Raw genomic sequence first — 20,541 nt, 5'->3', positions numbered from 1 at the left:
GAGCAGTTTTAGTTAGGTTCATAGCGCAAAATTAAGGGGCCGATCGAGTGATTACCCATATACCTCTTTCCCCAAACATTCCTAGTCTCTCCCACTATCAACATCACTCACCAAGTGGTACGTTTGTTACAGTGAACCCACATCAACACATTATAATCACTCAAAGTCCATAGTTTATACTAGGGCTCACTCTCTTAGTGTTGTTCCCTCCCCCTTTTTTTTTTAAGATTTTATTTATTTATTTGACAGATAGAGATCACAGGTAGGCAGAGAGAGAGGAGGAGGCAGGCTCCCTGCCGAGCAGAGAGCCCGATGCGGGGCTCGATCCCAGGCCCCTGGGATCATGACCTGAGCTGAAGGCAGAGGCTTAACCCACTGAGCCACCCAGGCACCCCAGTGTTGTCCCTTTTATACACATGTATTGATCATTATGGTATCATGCAGAGTATTTTCAGTGCTCTAAAAATCTTCTGTGCTCTACCTGTTTAGCTCATCTCCCCTTGGCAACTTTTTTTTTTTTTTTAAGATTTATTTATTTGAGAGAGAGAACATGAATGGGAGGGGCAGAAGAAGAGGGAGAGAGAATCTCAAGCAGACTCCGTGCAAAGCATGGAGCCCAATGTGGGGCTCGATCCCACAACCCCGAGATCATGGCCTGAGCCAAAACCAAGAGTTGGATGATCATTCAACATACCACCTAGGTGCCCATCCAAGCACCCATCTTCCCTGTGCCCAGCAACTTTTTACTGTCTTCATAGTTTTGCCTTTTCCAGAATGTCATATGATTGAAATCATATAGTATATAGCCCTTTCAGATTGGCTTCTTTTACTTAGTAATTGCACTTAAGTTTCCTCCTTATCTTTTATGGTTTGATAGTTCATTTCTTTTTAGTGCTGAATAATATTCCCTTGTCTGGATGTACCACAATTTCTTTATCCATTTCTGAGAAGGACATCTTGGTTGCTTCTAAATTTTGGCAGTTACAAATAAAACTTTCCAAGTGCAGGTTTTTGTATGGACATAAATTTTCATCTCCTTTGGATAAATTCCAAGGATTGCAATTGCTGGGTCATATGATAAGAGTATGTTTAGTATTGTAAGAAACTGCCAAACTGTCTACCAGAGTGGCTGTGCTATTGTGCATTCCCACCAGCAATGAATATGAGTGTCTGTTGCTCCATATCCTCACCAGCATTTGGTGTTGACAGTGTTTTGGGTTTTGGCCATTCTAATAGGTGTGTAGTGGTATCTTGTTTTTAATTTTTATTTTCTGATGACATATGACCGGGAGCATCTTTTCATGTGCTTATTTGCCAGCTGTATACTTTTGCTGAGGTATCTTTTGTCCATTTTTTAAGTTGGATTATTTTCTTGTTGAGTTTTTAGAAATCTTTGTATATTTTGTAACAATCTTTTATCAAATGTGTCTTTTGCTAATATTTTCTCCCAGTCTGTGGCTTGTCTTCTCATTCTCTTTACATTGTCTTTTGCAAAACAGACATTTTTAATTTTTTTTCAAAGATTTTATTTATTTGACAGAGAGACACACAGTGAGAGAGGAAACACAAGCATGGAGTGTGGGAAAGGGAGAGGCAGACTTCCCACCCAGCAGGGAGCCTGATGCAGGGCTTGAATCCCAGTACCCTGAGATCATGACCTGAGCTGAAGGTAGACGCTTAATGACTGAGCCACCCAGGCACCCCAAAACGATTTCATTAAAATCCAGCTCATCAAATTTTTCTTTCATGCATCATGCTTTTTGTGTTGTATCACTCCCAAGGTCATCTGAGTTTTCAACCTTTGTTATTGTCAAGGAGTTTTATTGTTTTGTGTTTTACATTTAGGCTAGTAATCCATTTTGAGTTAATTTTTCTGAAGAATGTAAGATCTGTGTCTAGATTCTTTTTTTTTTTTTTTTTGCATGTCTAAGTCCAGTTGTTTTTGCACTATTTGTTGAAAAGACTGTTTTTGCTCCATTGTATTGCTCCTGATCCTTTGTCAAAGGTAAGTTGTCAACAACCTGGTATTTACATGGGTCTGCTTCTGGGCCCTCTCTTCTGTTCCATTGATCAGTTTGTCAGTTCCTTCACCAATATCATTTTGTTCTGATTACTGTAGCTTTATAATAAGTCTTGAGGTCTGATAATATCATTCCTTCAACCTTGTTCTTCTTTAATATTGTGTTGGCTTGGGGTGCCTGGGTGGCTCAGTGGGTTAAAGCCTCTGCCTTCAGCTCAGGTCATGATCCCACGGTCCTGGGATCTGGTCCTGCATCAGGCTCTCTGCTCAGCAGGGAGCCTGCTTCCTCCTCTCTCTCTGCCTGCCTCTCTGCCTGCTTGTGATCTCTGTCTGTCAAATAAATAAATAAAATCTTTAAAAAAAAATTATTGTGTTGACTATTCTAGGTCTTCTGTCTCTCCATGTAAACTTTTAATCAGTTTGTTGATACCCACAAAATAACCTGCTGGGATTTTGTTTAGGATTGCTTTGAATCTATAGATCAAGTTGGGAAGAACTGACATTTTGATAATATTGAGTCTGCCTATCCATGAAAATGGAATATTCCTCCATTTATGTAGTTCTTCGATTTTGTTTGTCAGAGTTTTGCAGTTTTCCTCATATTGACATTGTATATATTTTGTTAGATTTATACTTGATGATTTCATTTTTGAGGGTGCTAATGTAAATGTTATTATGCTTTCAATTCCAAATTCCATTTGTTCATTGCTGGTACATAGGAAGGCAATTAACTTTTTTTTATTAACTTTGTATCTCAGCCTTGCTATGAATTGCTTATTAGTTCAGGAATTTTGTTTGTTTGTCATTTCTTTTGGATTTTCTATACAGACAATTTTACTGTGAACAAAGACAATTTTACTTCTTTCTTCCCAATCTTTATACTTTTTTTTTTTTTTTTTAATTTTTTTTTTTGACAGAGAGATCACAAGCAGGCAGAGAGGCAGGCAGAGAGAGAGGAGGAAGCAGGCTCCCCGAGAGAGCAGAGAGCCCGATGCGGGGCTCGATCCCAGGACTCCGAGATCATGACCTGAGCCAAAGGCAGCGGCTTAACCCACTGAGCCACCCAGGCGCCCCAATCTTTATACTTTTATTGCTTTTTCTTGTTGTATTAGTTATAACTTTAAGTATGATGTTGGAAAGCAGTAGTTGAGGGGACCTGGGTGGCATAGTCAGTTAAGTGTCCAACTCTTGGTTTCAGCTTAGGTCTGATCTCACCGTTGGTCTTGAGATTGAGCCCTGTATTGGGCTCTGCCCTCAGCACAGAGTCTGCTTGTGTTTCTCTCTTCCTCTCCATCTGTGCCTTTACCCACCCCCCACCCCCCCGCCCCTCTCTTTCTCTCTCTTTCTCTAAAATAAGTGAAATAAATCTTTGAAAAAAAGAAAGGTAGTTGAGAGGGGTCATTTCTGCCTTGTACCTGATCTTAGTGGGAAAATTTTGAGTTTCTTATCATTAAGTATGATATAGGCTTTTTGTAGATATTCTTTATCAAGTTGAGGAAGGCCCCTCTCTTTTTCCTAGTTTCCGGAGAGCCCACATTTACTTTTACAGAAGCTCTTGGGGAAGACAAGTACATTACCTCTGAGAGAAAATAACTCCAGGTCAAAGGGAACATTTGTTTGATCCCCTTTCCTATTATCCAGAATCTTTATCTCCGAGCAAGAACTCCTCTACGGTCATATCCCTCTGGTTTTCTCCATATGGCATGGTTTTGGCACCTACAGCTCATTTAAGCATGATTTCTTGAACTGGCTCTTCTTGCCCTCCCACAGCACCTGGGTGGTTGTCTAGCTGGTCATGTGTCAAGTTGCAGTGCTCACTTCTAGTCTTCTTTGTCCAGGTTGCCCTTTAGTGATCTTATGGCCAGTTTAGCTCTGGTCAGTATCTGGTTCCTCTGTGAGTTGAGTCCAGAGACCCATATTGGGAGTCTAAGAGAAAAAGGCACTGAGTTTCAGAAAGATAGTTCTGCCTGCATTAGCAGTTGTCTCATACCCATTTCACGTGAATGCTTTGCAGCCACCTCCAACTCAGCAAGTTACAAATAAAACTTAACTGCCCCACATTTAGATCTGCTTTTCCTCCTACTTTTCCTAGCTAAGTGAGAAACCTTACTGAGGCATGGCCTATCCATTCTTCATGCCTCATGTCATTCATTTATCTGTGTTTATAATACGGCTCTCCGACGTGTCACTTGCATTCATCTTTTCTTCACTACTGCCCGATTCATCCTCTCCTTTCCCCCAAAGTTTTATAAGTTCCTCTTCCTTCATCTCTCTGCATTTATTTTCTTTCCCTTCTCATTGTCCACACGGCTATAATAGTGGTAAGACATAGGTAAGATCATGTCACTCCTGGGCATATAAATTCATTTGGCTCCTCTTGGCTAATAAAGTCAGCACTCCTTGGTATAGCATACAAGGTCTTCACCTTTTCTCTTTTTTACCTTCCATACACCGTATGCCCTTGCCACACTGGATATGTACTTTGATATCTTTCCGTGTTTGCCCCTGCAGTTCTTCCAGCGGGCCCATTTCTTTTTTTTTTTTTTAAGATTTATTTTTTATTTATTTGACAGAGAGAGAGATCAGAAGTAGGCAGAGAGGCAGGCAGAGAGAGAGAGAGAGGCAGAAGCAGGCTCCCTGCCTAGCAGAAAGCCCAATGCGGGGCTCAATCCCAGGACCCTGAGATCATGACCCGAGCCGAAGGCAGAGGCTTAACCCACTGAGCCACTCAGTCGCCCCCAGCGGGCCCATTTCAAGTATCATCTTCTCCATGTAGTGTTCCCTTCTGTCCCATGGGTTCTTCCTTCCCTTGTCTATTTTCCCAAAATGTGAGAAGCTGTTCCTGAGGCAGGTGCATTCAGTATTTAGCTGGTAAGTTGCTCATGTTGTGTTGTGTCCTTTTTAATTTATACAAAGTAAGAATCACTCTTTTTGGTATGCAGGTCTTTGAGTTTTGAGGAATGCATAGCTGTGTAGCCACCACCACAATCAAGTGACAGAAAATTCCATTACTCCTGACCTTGTGCTAACCTTCTATGACACCTGCCCTCCGCACTTGATTCCTGGCAACCACTGATCAGTTATCACCATAGACTTTCCTTTTCTAGAAGGCCATATAAAGGGAAACATTTAGTAGGTAGTATTTTGGCACTGCCTTTTTTCAACTAGCATAATGCATTGGACATTCATCTGAGTTGTTGCATGTTTCAGTAGTTGGTTCCTTTATACTGCATAGTAGGTGTGTATGAAAGTTTGTTTATCCATTCCCTGATTGAAGGACATCTGAGTTGTTTCCATTTTAGACAACTATGAATTATAAATCATAAATATTTGTGTATAGTTTCCTATGTGAATACTTTTCTTGGGTAGATTACCTAGGCATAATTATCTAGTGTGATTGGGTGTAAGATTGCCGGGATCTTACAGTAGGTGTATATTTAACTTTATAAGAAGCTGCCAAACTGTTTCCCAAATGGTACTGATTGTACCATTTTGCATTCCTACCAGCAATTGATGAGAGTTCTACTTGTTTTGCATCTTACCAGCACTTGGTATTAACATTTAAAATAAAATTTTAACTATACATATAGGTGTGTGGAAATACTTCATTTAGGCTGTAATTTGTGTTTAACAATTAATGATGTTGAGTATCTTTTCCTATGCTTACTTGCTTTTTATATCTCTTTTTGGTGAAGAGTCTGTTCAAGAGCTTTTGTCCTTTCAAATTGGTTGTTTTCTTGTTGAGTTTTGTTAAAAACATGTTCTGATTACTACAAGTCTTTTGTGAAAAGCATGATTGGCAAATACTTTCTTCCAGAATGTGGCTTGTTTTTTTATTCTCTCTCTCTCTTTGTCTTTTCATTCATTTAACAGTGTCTTTGCAGATCAAAAATTTTTAATTTTAGTAAAACCCAATTTTTTTAATGGATTGTTTTTGATACATATTGGATTGTTTTTGATATGGATGTTTTTTGGTATAGGAACTCCACCTGCTTCAAAGTCACAAAGATTTTTTCCAATGTTTTCCAACCTTGCTAAGTTCATTAGTTATAGAAGCTTTTTTGTAGAGTCCATGGGATTTTTTTAAAAAGATCTTATTTATTTATTTGACAAAGAGAGATCACAAGTAGGCAGAGAGGCAGGCAGAGAGAGAAAGAGAGGGAAGTAGGCTCCCTGCTGAGCAGAGAGCCTGATGCGGGGCTCGATCCCAGGACCCTGAGATCATGACCTGAGCCCAAGGCAGCGGCTTAATCCACTGAGCCACCCAGGCACCTGTCCATGGGATTTTTTTTTTTAAAGATTTTATTTATTTATTTGAGGAGAGTGAGCACAAGAAAGCACAGGCTGGGAGAAGGGCAGAGGGAGACTCCTTGCAGGACCTTGGGATCATGACCTGAGCCAAAGGTAGATACTTAACTCACTCTGTGGGATTTTCTATGCAGATAGTTAAGTGATGTATGAACAGAGACAGTTTTTTCCTTCCTTTGCAGATTATTTTTATTACATTGGCTAGAGCTTCTAATAGAATAGGAGTGGTCAGAATGGACATCCTTGCCTTGTTCCTGATCTTAAGGGAAAAGCATTCAGTGTTTAATCATTAAATATGTTGTTAGCTCTATGTTTTGTATAGATGTCCTTTGTCAGGTTAAGTTCTATTTCTGGTTTTCTGAGTATTTTTATCAGTAAGAGGCATTAAATTTTGTCAAATGATTTTTTCCAGTATCTATTGAGATGATCTACTGCTCTTCCTTTTTAGTCCATTAATATGGTGAAACAGAGCAATTTTCAGATTTTGAACCAGCCTTATATTCCTCAGATTAATGCCATTCTTCATATATTGCTGGATTCAATTTGCTAACTTTTTTGTTAAGATTTTTACATCTGTGTTCATGAGGATATTGGCCTGTACTTTTCTCTTGTTATAATGTCTTTGTCTGATTTTGGTTTGTGGTAATACTGGCTTCATAGAATGAGTTAGGGAGTGTTTCATTGTCTTCTATTTTCTAAAAAGGATTTGTAGAATTCATAGTATTTCTTTCTTAAATATTTGGTAAAATTCTTTAGTGAATTCATCTGGGTCTGGAGTTTTCTTTTGTTGAAGAAGTTTGAACTTTGAATTCAAGTTTTTGAGTAGATGTAAGACTGTTTAGGTTACCTCTTCTTTCTTGAATGAGTTTTGGTAATTTGTTTTTCAAGGAATTGGTCCATTTTATTTTATTTTATTTCACTTTTTTTTTTAAAGATTTTGTTTATTTATTTGACAGACAGAAATCACAAGTAGGCAGAAAGGCAGACAGAGAAAGAGGGGGAAGCAGGCTCCCTGCTGAGCAGAGAGCCCGATGCGGGACTTGATCCCAGGACCCTGAGATCATGACCTGAGCTGAAGGCAGAGGCTTAACCCACTGAGCCACCCAAGCGCCCCGGAATTAGTCCATTTTAAATATGTTGTTGGATTTATGGTATAGAGTCATTTGAAGTATTTGTTCCATTATTATAATGTTAATGTTTGCAGGATTTGTAGTGATAGCTCCTCTCATTCCTAATATTGATCATTGATGTCTTTAGCCTTCAATTTTTGTAAGTGTGGCTAGAGCTTTATCCGTTTTATCCACCTTGTCAAATAAACAGCTTCTATATTCGTTTTCTGTTGATTTTCTGTTTTCAAGTTCCTTGATTTTTGTTCCTGTTTTTATATTCTCTCACTTCTGCAAGGTTTGGTTTTAATTTGCTCTTTTCTTTTCTAGTTTCTTAAGATGCAAGCTGAGATTGATTTGAGGCCTTTCCTTTGTTCTAACACAAACATTTACTGTAATTAAGTTACCTTTAAGCACAGCTTTAACTGCACCCCTCTGATTTTAATATTTACAATTCTGTTTCATTCAGTGAGAAATGTTTTCTTTTCTTTCCTTTTTTTTTTTTTTTTTTTTTAGATTTTATTTATTTATTGGCCAGAGGGAGAAAGAGGGAGAGAGCAAGAGAGCACACAAGTAGGGGGAGTGGCAGGTAGAGGGAGAATCAGGCTCCCTGCGGGACTCAATCCCAGGACCCTGAGCCAAAGGGAGATGCTTAACTGACTGAGCCACCAGGCATCTCTGAGAAATGTTTTCTAATTTCCATTCCTTTTTGACCCACAGATTATCTAGAAGTGTGTTTAGTCCTATATTGGGGACTTTCTAATATCTATCTATATTTATAGTAATAGTTCAAAATATTTTTTTTTAAGATTTTATTTATTTATTTGACAGAGAGAAATCACAAGTAGGCAGAGAGGCAGAGAGAGAGGAGGAAGCAGGCTCCCTGCTGAGCAGAAAGCCCGATGTGGGGCTTGAACCCAAGACCTGGGATCATGACCTGAGCCGAAGGCATCGGCTTAACCCACTGAGCCACCCAGGCGCCCCTAGTTCAAAATATTTTTATTAATTTTCTAGTTTACCCCAATAGGAATGAGAGAACAGACTTAGTGTGATTTCAGTTCTCTTAAATTTGTTAAGTTTTTTTTTTATTTATTTCAGGAATAGGCATTTTGCTATCATATTATTATTTGCAGTTATAATAAATAAAGCTATATTATGGAGTAGAAAGAAAGATCATTTTAATTCTTCAGGTAAAAAGAGTTCTTTCTGGGGGTGCCTGGGTGGTGCAGTCTGTTAAGTGTCCAGCTCTTTGTTGTGGCTCAGCTTGTGATCTCAGGGGTCATGATCTCAGGGTCATGAGAGGGTGGAGTCTGCTTAAGACTGTCCACCCCCCCGCCAATGCTTGTGTGTGTGTGTGTGTGCATGCGTGGGCACTCTCTCTCTCTCTAAAATAAATATTTTTTAAAAAGAAGAGTTCTTTCTGATGTATGACAATTGTCTCGGGCCATGCCCACTGACCTCAGGGAGTGTTACTTCATTCTTGCACTGTTCTTTTAAATTAAATTTTTTTAAATTCAGTTAATTAATACAGTGTATTATTAGTTTCAGAGGTAGAGTTCAGTGATTTATCAGCTGTATATAACACCTAGTGCTCATTATATCACATGCCCTCCTTAATGCCCGTCACCCACTTACCCCATCACCCCACTCATCTCCCCTCCAGCAACCCTCAGTTTGTTTCCTATGGTTAAGAGTCTCTTCCAGTTTGTCTCCCTCTCTGATTTCATCTTGTTTTACCCACCCCTTCCTCTGTGTTCCTCTGTTTTGTTTCTTAAATTCTACATATGAGTGAAATTATATGATAATTGTCTTTCTCTATTAACTTACTTCGCTTAGCACAATACCCTCTGGTTCCATCTACATCATTGCAAATGGCAAGATTTCATTTTTTGATGGCTGAATAATATTCCATTGTATCTATACACCACATTTTCTTTAGCCATTCATCTGTCAATGGACATCTGGACTCTTTCCAGCTATTATGGACACTGCTGCTTTAACATTGAGGTGCAGGTGCCCCTTTTGTATCTTTGGGATAAATACCTAGTAGTGCAGTTGTTGGGTCATAGGGTAGCTCTATTTTTAACTTTTTAAGGAACCTCCATACTGTTTTCCAGAGTGGCTGCAATAGCTTGCATTCCTACCAGCAGTATAAGAGTTTTCTCCTTCCTCTACATCCTGGCCAACACTTGTTTCCTGACTTGTTAATTTTAGCCATTCTGACTGGTGTGAGGTGGTATCTCATTGTGGTTTTGATTTTTACTTATTCCCTAATGCTGAGTGATGTGGAGCATTTTTTCAAGTGTCTGCTGGCCAGTTGTATGTCTTCTTTGGAGAAATGTCTGTTCTTATCTTTTGCCCATTTCTTTATTGGATTACTTGTTCTTTGGGTGTTCAGTTTGGTAATTTCTTTATAGATTCTGGATACTAAGCCTGTATCTGAAACATAGGCAAATATATTCTCCCATTCTATAAGTTGTCTTTTGGTTTTGTTGACTATTTCCTGTGTGCAAACGCTTTTTATCTTGATGAAGTCCTGATAGCCCATTTTTGCCTTTATTTCCCTTGCTTTTGGAGACATATCTAGCTAGAAGTTGCTGCGGCCGTGGTCAAAGAGATTGCTGCTTGTGTTCTTTTCCAGGATTTTGTTGGATTACTGGCTCATGTTTAGGTCTTCCATCAATTTTGAGTGTATTTTTGTATATAGTGTAAGAAAATGGTCCGGTTTCATTCTTCTACGTGTGGCTGCCCATTTTTCCCAACACCATTTATTGAAAAGGCTGTTTTTTCCATTGGATAGTCTTTCCTACTTTGTTGAAGATTAGTTGATCATAGAGCTGAGGATCCATTTCTTGTTTCTTTGTTTTGTTCCTTTGATCTACGTGTATGTTTTTGTGCCAGCACCGTAATGTCTTGATGATTACAGCTTTGTAATAGAGCTTGAAGTCTGGGATTGTGATGCTTCCAACATTGGTTTTCTTTTTCAACTTTCCTTTGGCTATTCAGGGTCTTTCTGGTTCCATACAAATTTTAGGATTATTTGTTCCAGCTCTGTGAAAAATGTTGATGATTTTTTTTTTTAATTTATTTATTTGTCAGAGAGAGAGGGAGAGAGAGCAAGCACAGGCAGACAGAATGGCAGGCAGAGGCAGAGGGAGAAGCAGGCTCCCCGCCAAGCAAGGAGCCCGATGTGGGACTCGATCCCAGGACGCTGGGATCATGACCTGAGCCGAAGGCAGCTGCTTAACCAACTGAGCCACCCAGGTGTCCCGTTGATGATATTTTGATAGGGATTGCATTGAATGTATATATTGCTCTGGGAAGCATAGACAGTTTAATAATATTTGTTCTTCTAATCCATGAGCATGAGATGTTTTTCCATTTCTTTGTGTCTTCCTCAATTTCTTTCATGAGTATTCTGTAGTTTTCAGTCACTCTTGTACTGTTAGATAAAAACGTAGCAAGTACTTTCAGGCCTTAGGGAAGTGTGGTTCTCAGATTGTCCAGAATCAGGGCAGAGAACATTAATGCAGATTCTTGGGTACCACCCTCAGAAAATAACAGCTTGTATTTATCGGAGACACTTTTTATCAGTGACCTCATTTACTCTTGGCAAATACACCTTTAAGGAAGGTACCATTTTGGAGATGTGGAACTTCTGCGAGGTTACTCAGCTCAGTGGCAAGTTCATATTAAAACCTGGTTTGTCTCACTCAGGAACCCAAACTCTAAACCACAACAGCATTGCCCAAGGGGCCTGAGGAAGCTACATGTTAAGTTCTCTATGTTTTGACTTGACTTGTCAATTGCTATGAAATATAAATATAGTTCTCATCCTGCTAATCACATTTTGGAGAATCTCCTGAAAATGGTTGACATAATTTTGCTTTCTCCTTTTTGTTGTAAAAAGAACAGAAATTTATTTCATTAGTGATTACTTTGATAATGAAAGATTTACCGCCAAGGGAGACCTATGGACCTTTGCAGTTCCCATATCTAGTAAAGTCTCTTTTCTCCAGGATCATTACTGGTCCCTTTTATTCTGTTTTTTCAAGCAGATATAGATGGTATCACGTTCTTTTGTCTTGCTTATTCTACTTTACAGTTATCGTTTCAAACAGTAGGTTTTATGACATGATTTCTTCTTCTCCTTTAACTTTGTACTGTGTAAAATCTCAAATATCTACAAAATTAAAAGATGGAATAATGAACCTCCATGTACCTGTCATCCAGCTTCAACAGTTACCAACTCAGACCAGTCTCATTTCTCTGCTTTTTGTTATTCACATTATTTTATCTTTAAATATTATAGAACATATCTCTAAAAATAAGGGCTTTAAAACAAAAGATTTCTGAACAGTGCAGTATATTGATTTTCCTGTTTTATAAATGTCATCCCTCATAGAGCCATTCTTCACGTGTGTTTGCATCCTTATTTATTTTGTAGAGCTTCACAACTTTTCCACCAGGGGGCACTTGAAGTCCAGAGGAATTTAGAACTTCGAAAGGAGGGATGAATACAGAATGCCCATGAGCTTTTATCATAACCCAGAGTAATGTATCTCTCCCTACTCCTTTTTAAAAATCTTTTTGGTGCATCTAGATGCAAGGCAAAAGATGCGGCAGGCCTGGAAGTCGTGGCTGATCTACGTGGTTTTTCGTAGAACCAAACTTCAGATGCAGACCACCGCCCATGAGTTTAGGCAGCGGAGTATTTTGTGGTGAGTGCGCTCCTTCGCCCTACAGATTAGCAGCCATCATCTTACCTTAGCCTTGTCTCACGAAGCATAAAAACCCACCTTAAAAACAGTGCTTCAGACATAATTGATGCTTAATAAATATTTATTGACAACTTGTTCAACTATACAATCAGAAGTAACACTAATTGAGTACTCGCTGTGTTCTAAACCTGTGTTGAGTTTGTGTGTGTTAATTTTTCTAATGTAAATTCTCATATAATCGTCACTGTAAACTAAACTACTGTTTTTTTGAAGATGAAGATACACACGAGTCTCAGAAAGGTTGAGTAACTTGCCCAAGCTCATATAAGCTGTATTTGGCAAAATAGGGCTCACCTACCCATCTTTCTGATGCCAGAGCCCATGCTCTTAACTGCCTTGCCCAGCCTTTCATCAGCTCTGTGCACACCTCGGAGGGACATGAGTTAGATGACTTCGAAAGCCAGACATGTGTAACAATGAACTACTTTATAATGGGACTGATCCCGCTGCGTGTTACCTCTGGTGGTCCTTTGGTGTCCTGAATGGCAGCATATTAAAATCTCAAAAGAGCTGGATCCTCTATGTAGTATGGAAAAGGGCAGAAACTTTGACTTTAGACCCCTAGACTGACACGGTCAAATCCATGTTAATGCAGTGTTGGGTCCTTTCACCTCTCCACAGTACACTTTCCTCATGTGTGAGACAGGCTCACCAGTAAGTGTCTTTCAGGGTTGCCATGGGAAATAAATATGGTAATATCTAAAGTATTTAACACAGTGTCCAGAACATCAGTACACCTAAAAAATCTTTATTTTAAATAACTTATTTAAAATTTATTTGGCAAATTTTTAAAAAGATATTTATTAGAGGGAGAGTGAACATGAGTTGGGGAGAGGGGCAGAGAAGAGAGGGAGGAACAGATTCCCCGCTGAACAGGGAGCCCGACTTGGGGGAGCTCGATCCCAGGATCCTGAGATCATGACTTGAGCTGAAATCAAGAGTCACACGCTTAACCGACCAAACCATCCAGGCATCCTGGCAAATATTTTTAAATGTTTAATAAGTATGCATTTCTATTAGAGCCTGTGGGAGATATTTTTACATAATTTTATTTATTCAGTGTGTATTTATTGGGAGCTTAAAATTTCCTAGTACTGTACTGGGTGCTGGGGCTGCATCCAGGGAACTTGTAATTCTCTAAATGCTTAAAAAAATAAGTAGTAATGTAAGATTGTTTGAGATTTTGAAGTGAGTGTTGCAGCTATGCCTGGCCCAGATTAGGAGGACTGAAAGATTTTCCTAGGTTAGAGTAACTGAGCAAAGTGAGTGTTTCTGTGGGAAAAAAAAAAAAGTTGCAAACTCTCATTTCCTCACTACTATTTTCCTACAGCTAATTAGAAAATAAGCAGAAAAGAAGCCAAGACTGAAAATCTAAAAGCCATGTGTTTTGCAGATTATTCTGCAAAATCTCCTGTTTTTTTAATGTTGGCAATAATTTATAAATACATTTTTCAAACCTGTGTAGTTCCAAATAGAGCATGTCTATAGTTTCTAAGGCTGGAACCTTAGGAACCATCAGTTTCCAAGCCTTAACTGGCTATTCTAGATCTACTTCTCTATTTTTTTTTTTTCCAATGGTGGTTCCAGCAGATGTCAGTCAAGATGACTGGCACAGAGAGGGATAGGGACTTGAGCCGAGGATCCTTCGCTGCCCTTCTCTTTTCTGGGTGGCTTTTTTTTGACTGGTTCCATCTTTGATTTGCTCTTTGGCAGGCTGTGGTGGAGCCAGTGGAGGCAGCAACTGGGACAGGTGCGTGTGGGCCACACCCTGCTTGCGTCAGCTGTGAAGCACAGGGCCCTGAGCCTCCAGCTGCAGGTGAGTGCAGCCGACTGTGGTTTTGGTATATTCTGTCCATGTGGTCAAGCCCTACAACCACGGAAGGTGGGGTTGGACTCCCAAGCAGAGGGCTGGCTGTCATGCTGCTGCCTCTGTCCTGGGCCCTCCCTGCAGCGAAGGGAGCTGGGCAGGAGGTGGAGGGCAGAAGCAACACAGAAGGCTGGGGTTCAACGGAAAGAAGCTGCTAATGGGAAGATGCTGAATGGGATTCCAGTTGGTTTGCACAGTGTGTCTGCTGATCATGGTGCTGGGAAGGGATTTATGAATTAGTTATAAATACGATTAAAGAAAGAGCAGTATATTCTTTATTTCCTTGTTACTGTTTTCCTGCAGCAAGTTGGAAAATAATGAGGGCAGAAAAGAAACTAAGACAATAAAGAAAACCTGGCTGCTAAATATAATTTTGCTTATATTAGAGGAAACCTCTAGTTTTTGGTCAGTAATAAAGGCCTAACATCTGTACCAAGACGATGCTGTAGTGAAACTTTCTTATGACCTTTGATAGACTGAGTTTCTGTTACTTTTGGGGTCTTCTGGGTATTCTGAGTCTGCCAAGTCATTTATAGAGAATATAACAGGAAATAGGGGGAAAAAAGGAAGTGTCTGTTACTATACTAAATCTCTTTTTAATCTGATAACGTTTCATAGGCTATGCGAACGTATGCAGTATGTGGAAATCACATGCAATTCACATATGCAATCATCTAGGCTAGGGGTCCACAAACTGGCCCGCAGGTCATATTTGGTGTGCTGTCTGTTGTTATAAATAAAATTTTATTGGGATACAGTTGTACCTTTTCATTTATGTATTGTCCAGTGCGGCTTTTAGGCTACAAGGGCAGAGTTGAATAGTTCCCACAGAGAGACCATGTGGTATGCAAAGCCTAAAATGTTATTATCTAACTTTTTTTTTAAAAGATTTTATTTATTTATTTGACAGAGATCACAAGTAGGCAGAGAGGCAGGCAGAGAGAGGGGGAAGCAGGCTCCCCACTGAGCAGAGAGCCTGATGTGGGGCTCGATCCCAGGACCCTGAGACCATAACCTGAGCCGAAGGCAGAGGCTTAACCCACTGAGCCACCCAGGCGCCCCTATTATCTAACTTTTAAGAGAAAAGAAGTTGCTTACCTCTGAACTCATGAGGTCTTCAGAGGTAAAAAGAGGCAAGGAAATAAGATATTTTTTGACAGTGATAATAATAGTAACAAGAACAGCAGCAATGGCAAATAGCATTTGTGATGGTCTAACTGAACCCTAGGTGTTGGACTAAGTGCTTTACATGCATTATTTCAATTAGTTTTCATAATTCCTTTTTTTCCTTTTGTTTATTTATTTATTTTTTTAGCAATCTCTACATCCAATGTGGGGCTCAAACTCATGACCCTGAGATCAAGGGATGCATGCTCTTCTGACTGGGCCAGCCAGGTGCCCCTCAGTTATTTTTTAAAGTCCCATATTATTAATTATGGAAACTAAGGAGGTTAAATAACTTGAATGCTAGTCAGACACCTAGCAAAGGTCAGATCTAGGGTTTAAACCCAAGCAGCCTGACAGCTGCAGAGCCATTCTTTTACCCATCCTGCTGGATTGTTCTTAATAAACTTGTGATCTCAGGAAGGAGAGGAAACTGACAAATGTGAAAATGCCATCAACATGGAAACATAGACTGACTTTCTGTTCCTGGGGGACTACAACTGTGTGAGTGTTCTTTCTTTCAAAGAGCCACTCTGAGGGCCTATAAATTCATTCTGCTGGTGCTACTATTGCTTAGAACACTTTCAGAATTCCCTTTGGACTGTTGTTTTCAAAGCTTGCTACAGATTTGATTGAATATTTTTAGTGATAGCAGGTTTTCATGGTTAGCAGTTGGATTTAACATATAAAACAGCCAGGAGTCACTTAGAATCAAATCCAGTGAAAAATGTGATGATCAAGATCATACTGATGTGGACCAAAAGCTGTGTGAGAATCTAAGACCAAATTTTAATTGTGTGGATTATGAGCAATGATGCCTTGTGTCTAATAAGTACCATACAGCTTACCAAGAAGTTCCGCTTAAGGCATTTCTTTGAACCCTCAAAACATCTCTGAACTAGACAGGGTAGAGCATCCTGAGATACAGGAAATTTTTATAAATGTACTTAAAACATAGAAAACTAAATATAAGACATTGATAAAAACATGAACAGGTACCCAAGTACCCACCACCTAGATTAAAAGGTGTTAGCACGCTCCACACCTGCCCAGACATGGCTCAAACCCTACCTTTCCCCCTTTCTGCCACCGTTCCACCTCAGAGGTGGGCCCTGCACGGATACAAGGTCATCATTCTCTTGTGGTCTTTTGCACTTGTAGAAGTACGCGCATACGTACCCACAAAGAAGAAATGTTCCGGTTTCGTGTCTTTAGGAGATCTATGGATGATGTCATCCTGTACATTTCCTCTGCAGTTTCCTTTTTAGAAGCAGCAATGTGTTTGTGAGGCTTACCCTTGTAGGGACGTAGATACCTGTTAACCGTGTGCACTGTGCCGTTGTATGGGTGGGCACAGTTGATCTCGTTCAGTAGTGGTACCACTACTAATGATGAACTACGGATTACTTCTACATTTTTGCAATTACAGACGCTGCTGCGGAGAGCATTCTTAAACATAGATCCTTGTGCAAGAGTCTGAGAGATTTTCCAGTCTGGTTCCTAGAAGTGACATGGTTGGGTCATTGCTTATTCATCTCTCCATCCTTACTACAGATTGTCCAGTGCTTTCCAGTGCCAGTTTACGTGGTTATGTTTCAGTTCCCCTTTCTTCCAGTCTCCTCAGCACTTTGCATAGTCAGACTTGGTCCTCCTCAGCAGTGGGATGTGTGTGGAGTGGTAATTTCATTGTCGCTTTAACTTGTATCTCACTGATTCCCAGTGAGGCCCGGCATCTTTACAGATGCTTGTTTGCATTTGGGTTTCAGAAGGGTTGGTTCACATCCCTCCATCTTTTTTTTTTTTTTTTCTTCTTCTTTGGGTTATTTGGCTTTTTCTTTTTGAACACTGATTTGTGGACATTGTTGTAGACTCTGCTTACTCATCTTTTGAGTGTTCTGTACTTTCCAGGAGCTTTCTTCCAATCTGTAGTAGCTTGTTTTTTTGCTTTGCTTATGGTACCTTTTTTTTTTCATGCAGATATTATTAATCTCAATCTATTATTAATCTCAATCTAGCCTAATTTATTCTTGTATCAGTTTGGTCTTTAATATATTTTGGGTTTAATTTTATAAATTGTGTGAAAAAGGTCTCAGTTTGTCATCTTCCATATGGGTAATTAATTGCTGTAGCACTGTTTGCTCATTCATCCATCCTTTATCTTTTTTATACCGGTTATTAATCTACCTTCATTATAGAGCCAGGGTCTCATTTCTTCATGGGTCTGTTCTGGGCTCTCCATTCCATTGCTCTGTATTGCTGTCTCTGAGCCAATACCACACTGTTTTAGTTGTGATTTAATGAAGCAGGTGTTTATTTAAGCAATCTCCATACCCAACATGCGGCTGAAACTCACTATCAAGAGTCCCATGCTCCTCTGACTGAGCCAGCTGGGCACCCTTATTTCTTAAGTTCTTATATATGGAAAAGGATGATCTTTTTTATTTTTGTTCTTTTTCAAATCCTTTTGGCTATTCTTCTTTACTCTTTCTCATTAATTTTGGGATCAACTTTCAAGTTCCACATCAAAGCCTACTAGGATTTTTATTACAATGCACCGACTTTTTACATTAGATTGGGGAAAATTGTTAGGTTTATGATACTGTGAGTCATCCCATCCACAAACTTGATATATCTTATGACATGTTGATGAGCATGAGAGAGAGAATAGGAAGGATTAGGTCATGAGGTAACAACGCAGGAGACCCTTGCGCCCATAAAGGCTTTACGTTCTTGTTCCAGTGGAGGTGAGAAGCTGCTGGCTTTGAGTGAGGGTGATACGATCACATCTCCTTCTTAATGGGATCCCTCTGGTTCATTGTGTGCTGCCTTTGGGGAGGAAAGGGGGTGTATGTTTATGTGTGTGGGTGTGTTTGTGTGCACTTAAATTTTAAAGAAGTAATTTTAAAGTAAGTAAATTTTAAAGAAGTAATTTTAAAGTAAGTAAATTTTAAAGATGTAATGGAAAAAATAAATCCAAAACTAACAAAAAGTGGTTACACATAGTGGGATGGAGGGAACAAAATATTTTTGTGAATTTACTTTGTTATACAGTTTTAACTTTGGAACCATATAAATATTTTATATAATTAAAAAAATACAAGCAAATCAAAAAGGAGAGACATCAATCCCCAGAATTTTAAAACACGCTGAAACAGGGGCGCCTGGGTGGCTCAGTGGGTTAAGCCGCTGCCTTCGGCTCAGGTCATGATCTCACGGTCCTGGGATCGAGCCCTGCATCGGGCTCTCTGCTCAGCAGGGAGCCTGCTTCCTCCTCTCTCTCTACCTGCCTCTCTGCCTGCTTGTGATCTCTCTCTGTCAAATAAATAAAATCTTTAAAAAAAAAAAAAAACACGCTGAAACAAACCTAAGCTCGTAGCCATGACTACACAGAGAAAATAATTACTGCAAGTAACTTTAAAATGCAATATTTTGGCTCTTCATCCCTAGTGGAATGCATTCTAAGGACACAAAGAACTGCTAGGAAATCTGAAACCTACATTCAGTAGTCTTATTGTTAGTGGCAGGTTTAGAATAGTCATGTTGAAACTATTATAGCTACATTGTGAGATAAAACAAGTAACTTACGGCAGTGTCATTAGGAATCATGATTTTTAGTGTCAAGGAAAAGATTACAAATATAAAAGAAAGGAAATAAAAGCCCTATAATCTGAGATTGGAAATGTTAATATCGGTAGGGACTTAAGATGTTTTTTAACGTTAAGAAATGTATTTCTCATTTTATTTATGGAAAAGTTAGAAGGAGTGAGCAGCAAAGAATATATGGCATTTAGTATTCCCAGTGCCCAAGTCATGGGCTCTGTTATTTCGTGGCTAAAAGAAACAGAGGCTTTTTGGAGAAATGGCTGATTCCTGGTCTGCAGCAAGATATGCATATCACCCACGTCATAGGCCTAGAATACACTTTGCTGGAGAGTGAGGAAATGAACAAAGGTTAATGGGCTTGTGTCAGAAGGACTCAGGAGCCAAAGGACTTTCCTAGACTAATGATAAATCAGTTGGGACATCCAGAAGAATAATGACTGCAGTGAATTGAAAGCGCATCAAATATATAAAAATTCATGCATGTATAATGAGGGGAGAAGAAGGAACTCACTGGTCACATATTGGGGTTGTTAGAGCATTAACTCAGTTTGAAAATTAGTGAAGTCAAAAATCAAGCATTTATCCTGCCTTTCCTATATAAGCTATATCTTTCAAATCCTGAGGGTTAATGAGAGTAGGCTTCTTTATAGAATTCTAGTTAGTAGCTACAGGAGTACTGGAATGAGAAAATTGCTGTTCTGCAACCCCTATTGAGAAAATGGATCTAAGCAGCAACCACAGAGTGGGAGGACAGTGAGAAAATAAAATGGAGGGATCAGGTTGACATCTGAAGCCACGGATCGTCTTGACATTGTTAAAACTGTGGCAGCCAGCTGTGATGTGCCTCATGATGGCGAGGTAATGGGCAGTCCCCAGCACCATGTGAGAAGTGTTCTTGCCTAGAAATTTGAACATGATTCCAACCAAACCTAACATGAATCTTTCTATCAGTTTCCAGGAAATACAGGAATCAGGGGAACAAGGCAAAGACACCTTGAGACAATCAGCCGGACCTAAAGTGTGGGACATTTTATGGGATAAATGACCTAGTTTCTCAAAGAAATTGGTGGCCTGAAAGAGGAAAAAGGGCAGGGAGGAAAATTGTCCTATAAAAAGGAGAGATTGAAGTGACATAATCAAAACAAACCAAAAAGGATTGCTGTGGCTTTGTAGCAAGCCACACGAGAGTTCATGTGTCCAGTGTGCCGCAAGCCAGTAACAACTGACACAGGCTTTTGCAGGGAAGAAAGATAGACTATTTGCTGGTGTGGTGCCACCCAAGAGAACAGGGAGTTAATGCTCAAGAGTCCAAGACTCCCTTATGGCTTACAAGCAGGGGTGGGGGTGTTAAAGGGTGAAATTCAGAGTAAGGGTCTCAGGGTCTTGGATCATGCTGATTGATTAGGGTTAGGTCAGCTGTAACATTTTTTCCTTCTTGTTCATCTTCTCCCTTCTGGCATGTCCCTGTCTGGTTTCATTGTGATTGTAGTGAGGTGGTTGTTCTGTTTCAAGGACCCACTTGTTCCAGGGGTCCAGAACTGTAAAACAAAACTGTAAAACATTCTTAGCAGAAGACATTAGCAGTATCCTCTCTAGAGTATAAAGGCAAAAGTTCCACATCCTGTGATTATCACTAACCTGCACGCTATTACTATTTTTTCATGCAAACACAGCACATTGTGTCTGTTATCT

The 20,541-nt window shown here is 39.6% G+C and overlaps 1 protein-coding gene across 16 annotated transcripts in view; it reads left to right on the top strand.

Moving 5' to 3' along the window:
- Positions 1-20,541, top strand: part of SFI1 (SFI1 centrin binding protein) — a 104,987-nt gene that overhangs the window by 41,645 nt on the left and 42,801 nt on the right. For all 16 annotated transcript variants that reach the window (XM_047696888.1, XM_047696885.1, XM_047696889.1 and 13 more), the window contains 2 exons: positions 12,038-12,155; positions 13,929-14,031. In XM_047696888.1, coding sequence (XP_047552844.1) covers positions 12,038-12,155; positions 13,929-14,031 — 221 coding nt within the window. The remainder of the gene's footprint in view (positions 1-12,037; positions 12,156-13,928; positions 14,032-20,541) is intronic.

The sequence above is a fragment of the Lutra lutra genome, chromosome 12, assembly GCF_902655055.1.
Source record: "Lutra lutra chromosome 12, mLutLut1.2, whole genome shotgun sequence".
NCBI lineage: Eukaryota > Metazoa > Chordata > Mammalia > Carnivora > Mustelidae > Lutra > Lutra lutra.
The sequence above is the reverse complement of the archived record's forward strand: the minus strand, read 5'-3'. Positions and strand labels throughout refer to the sequence as shown.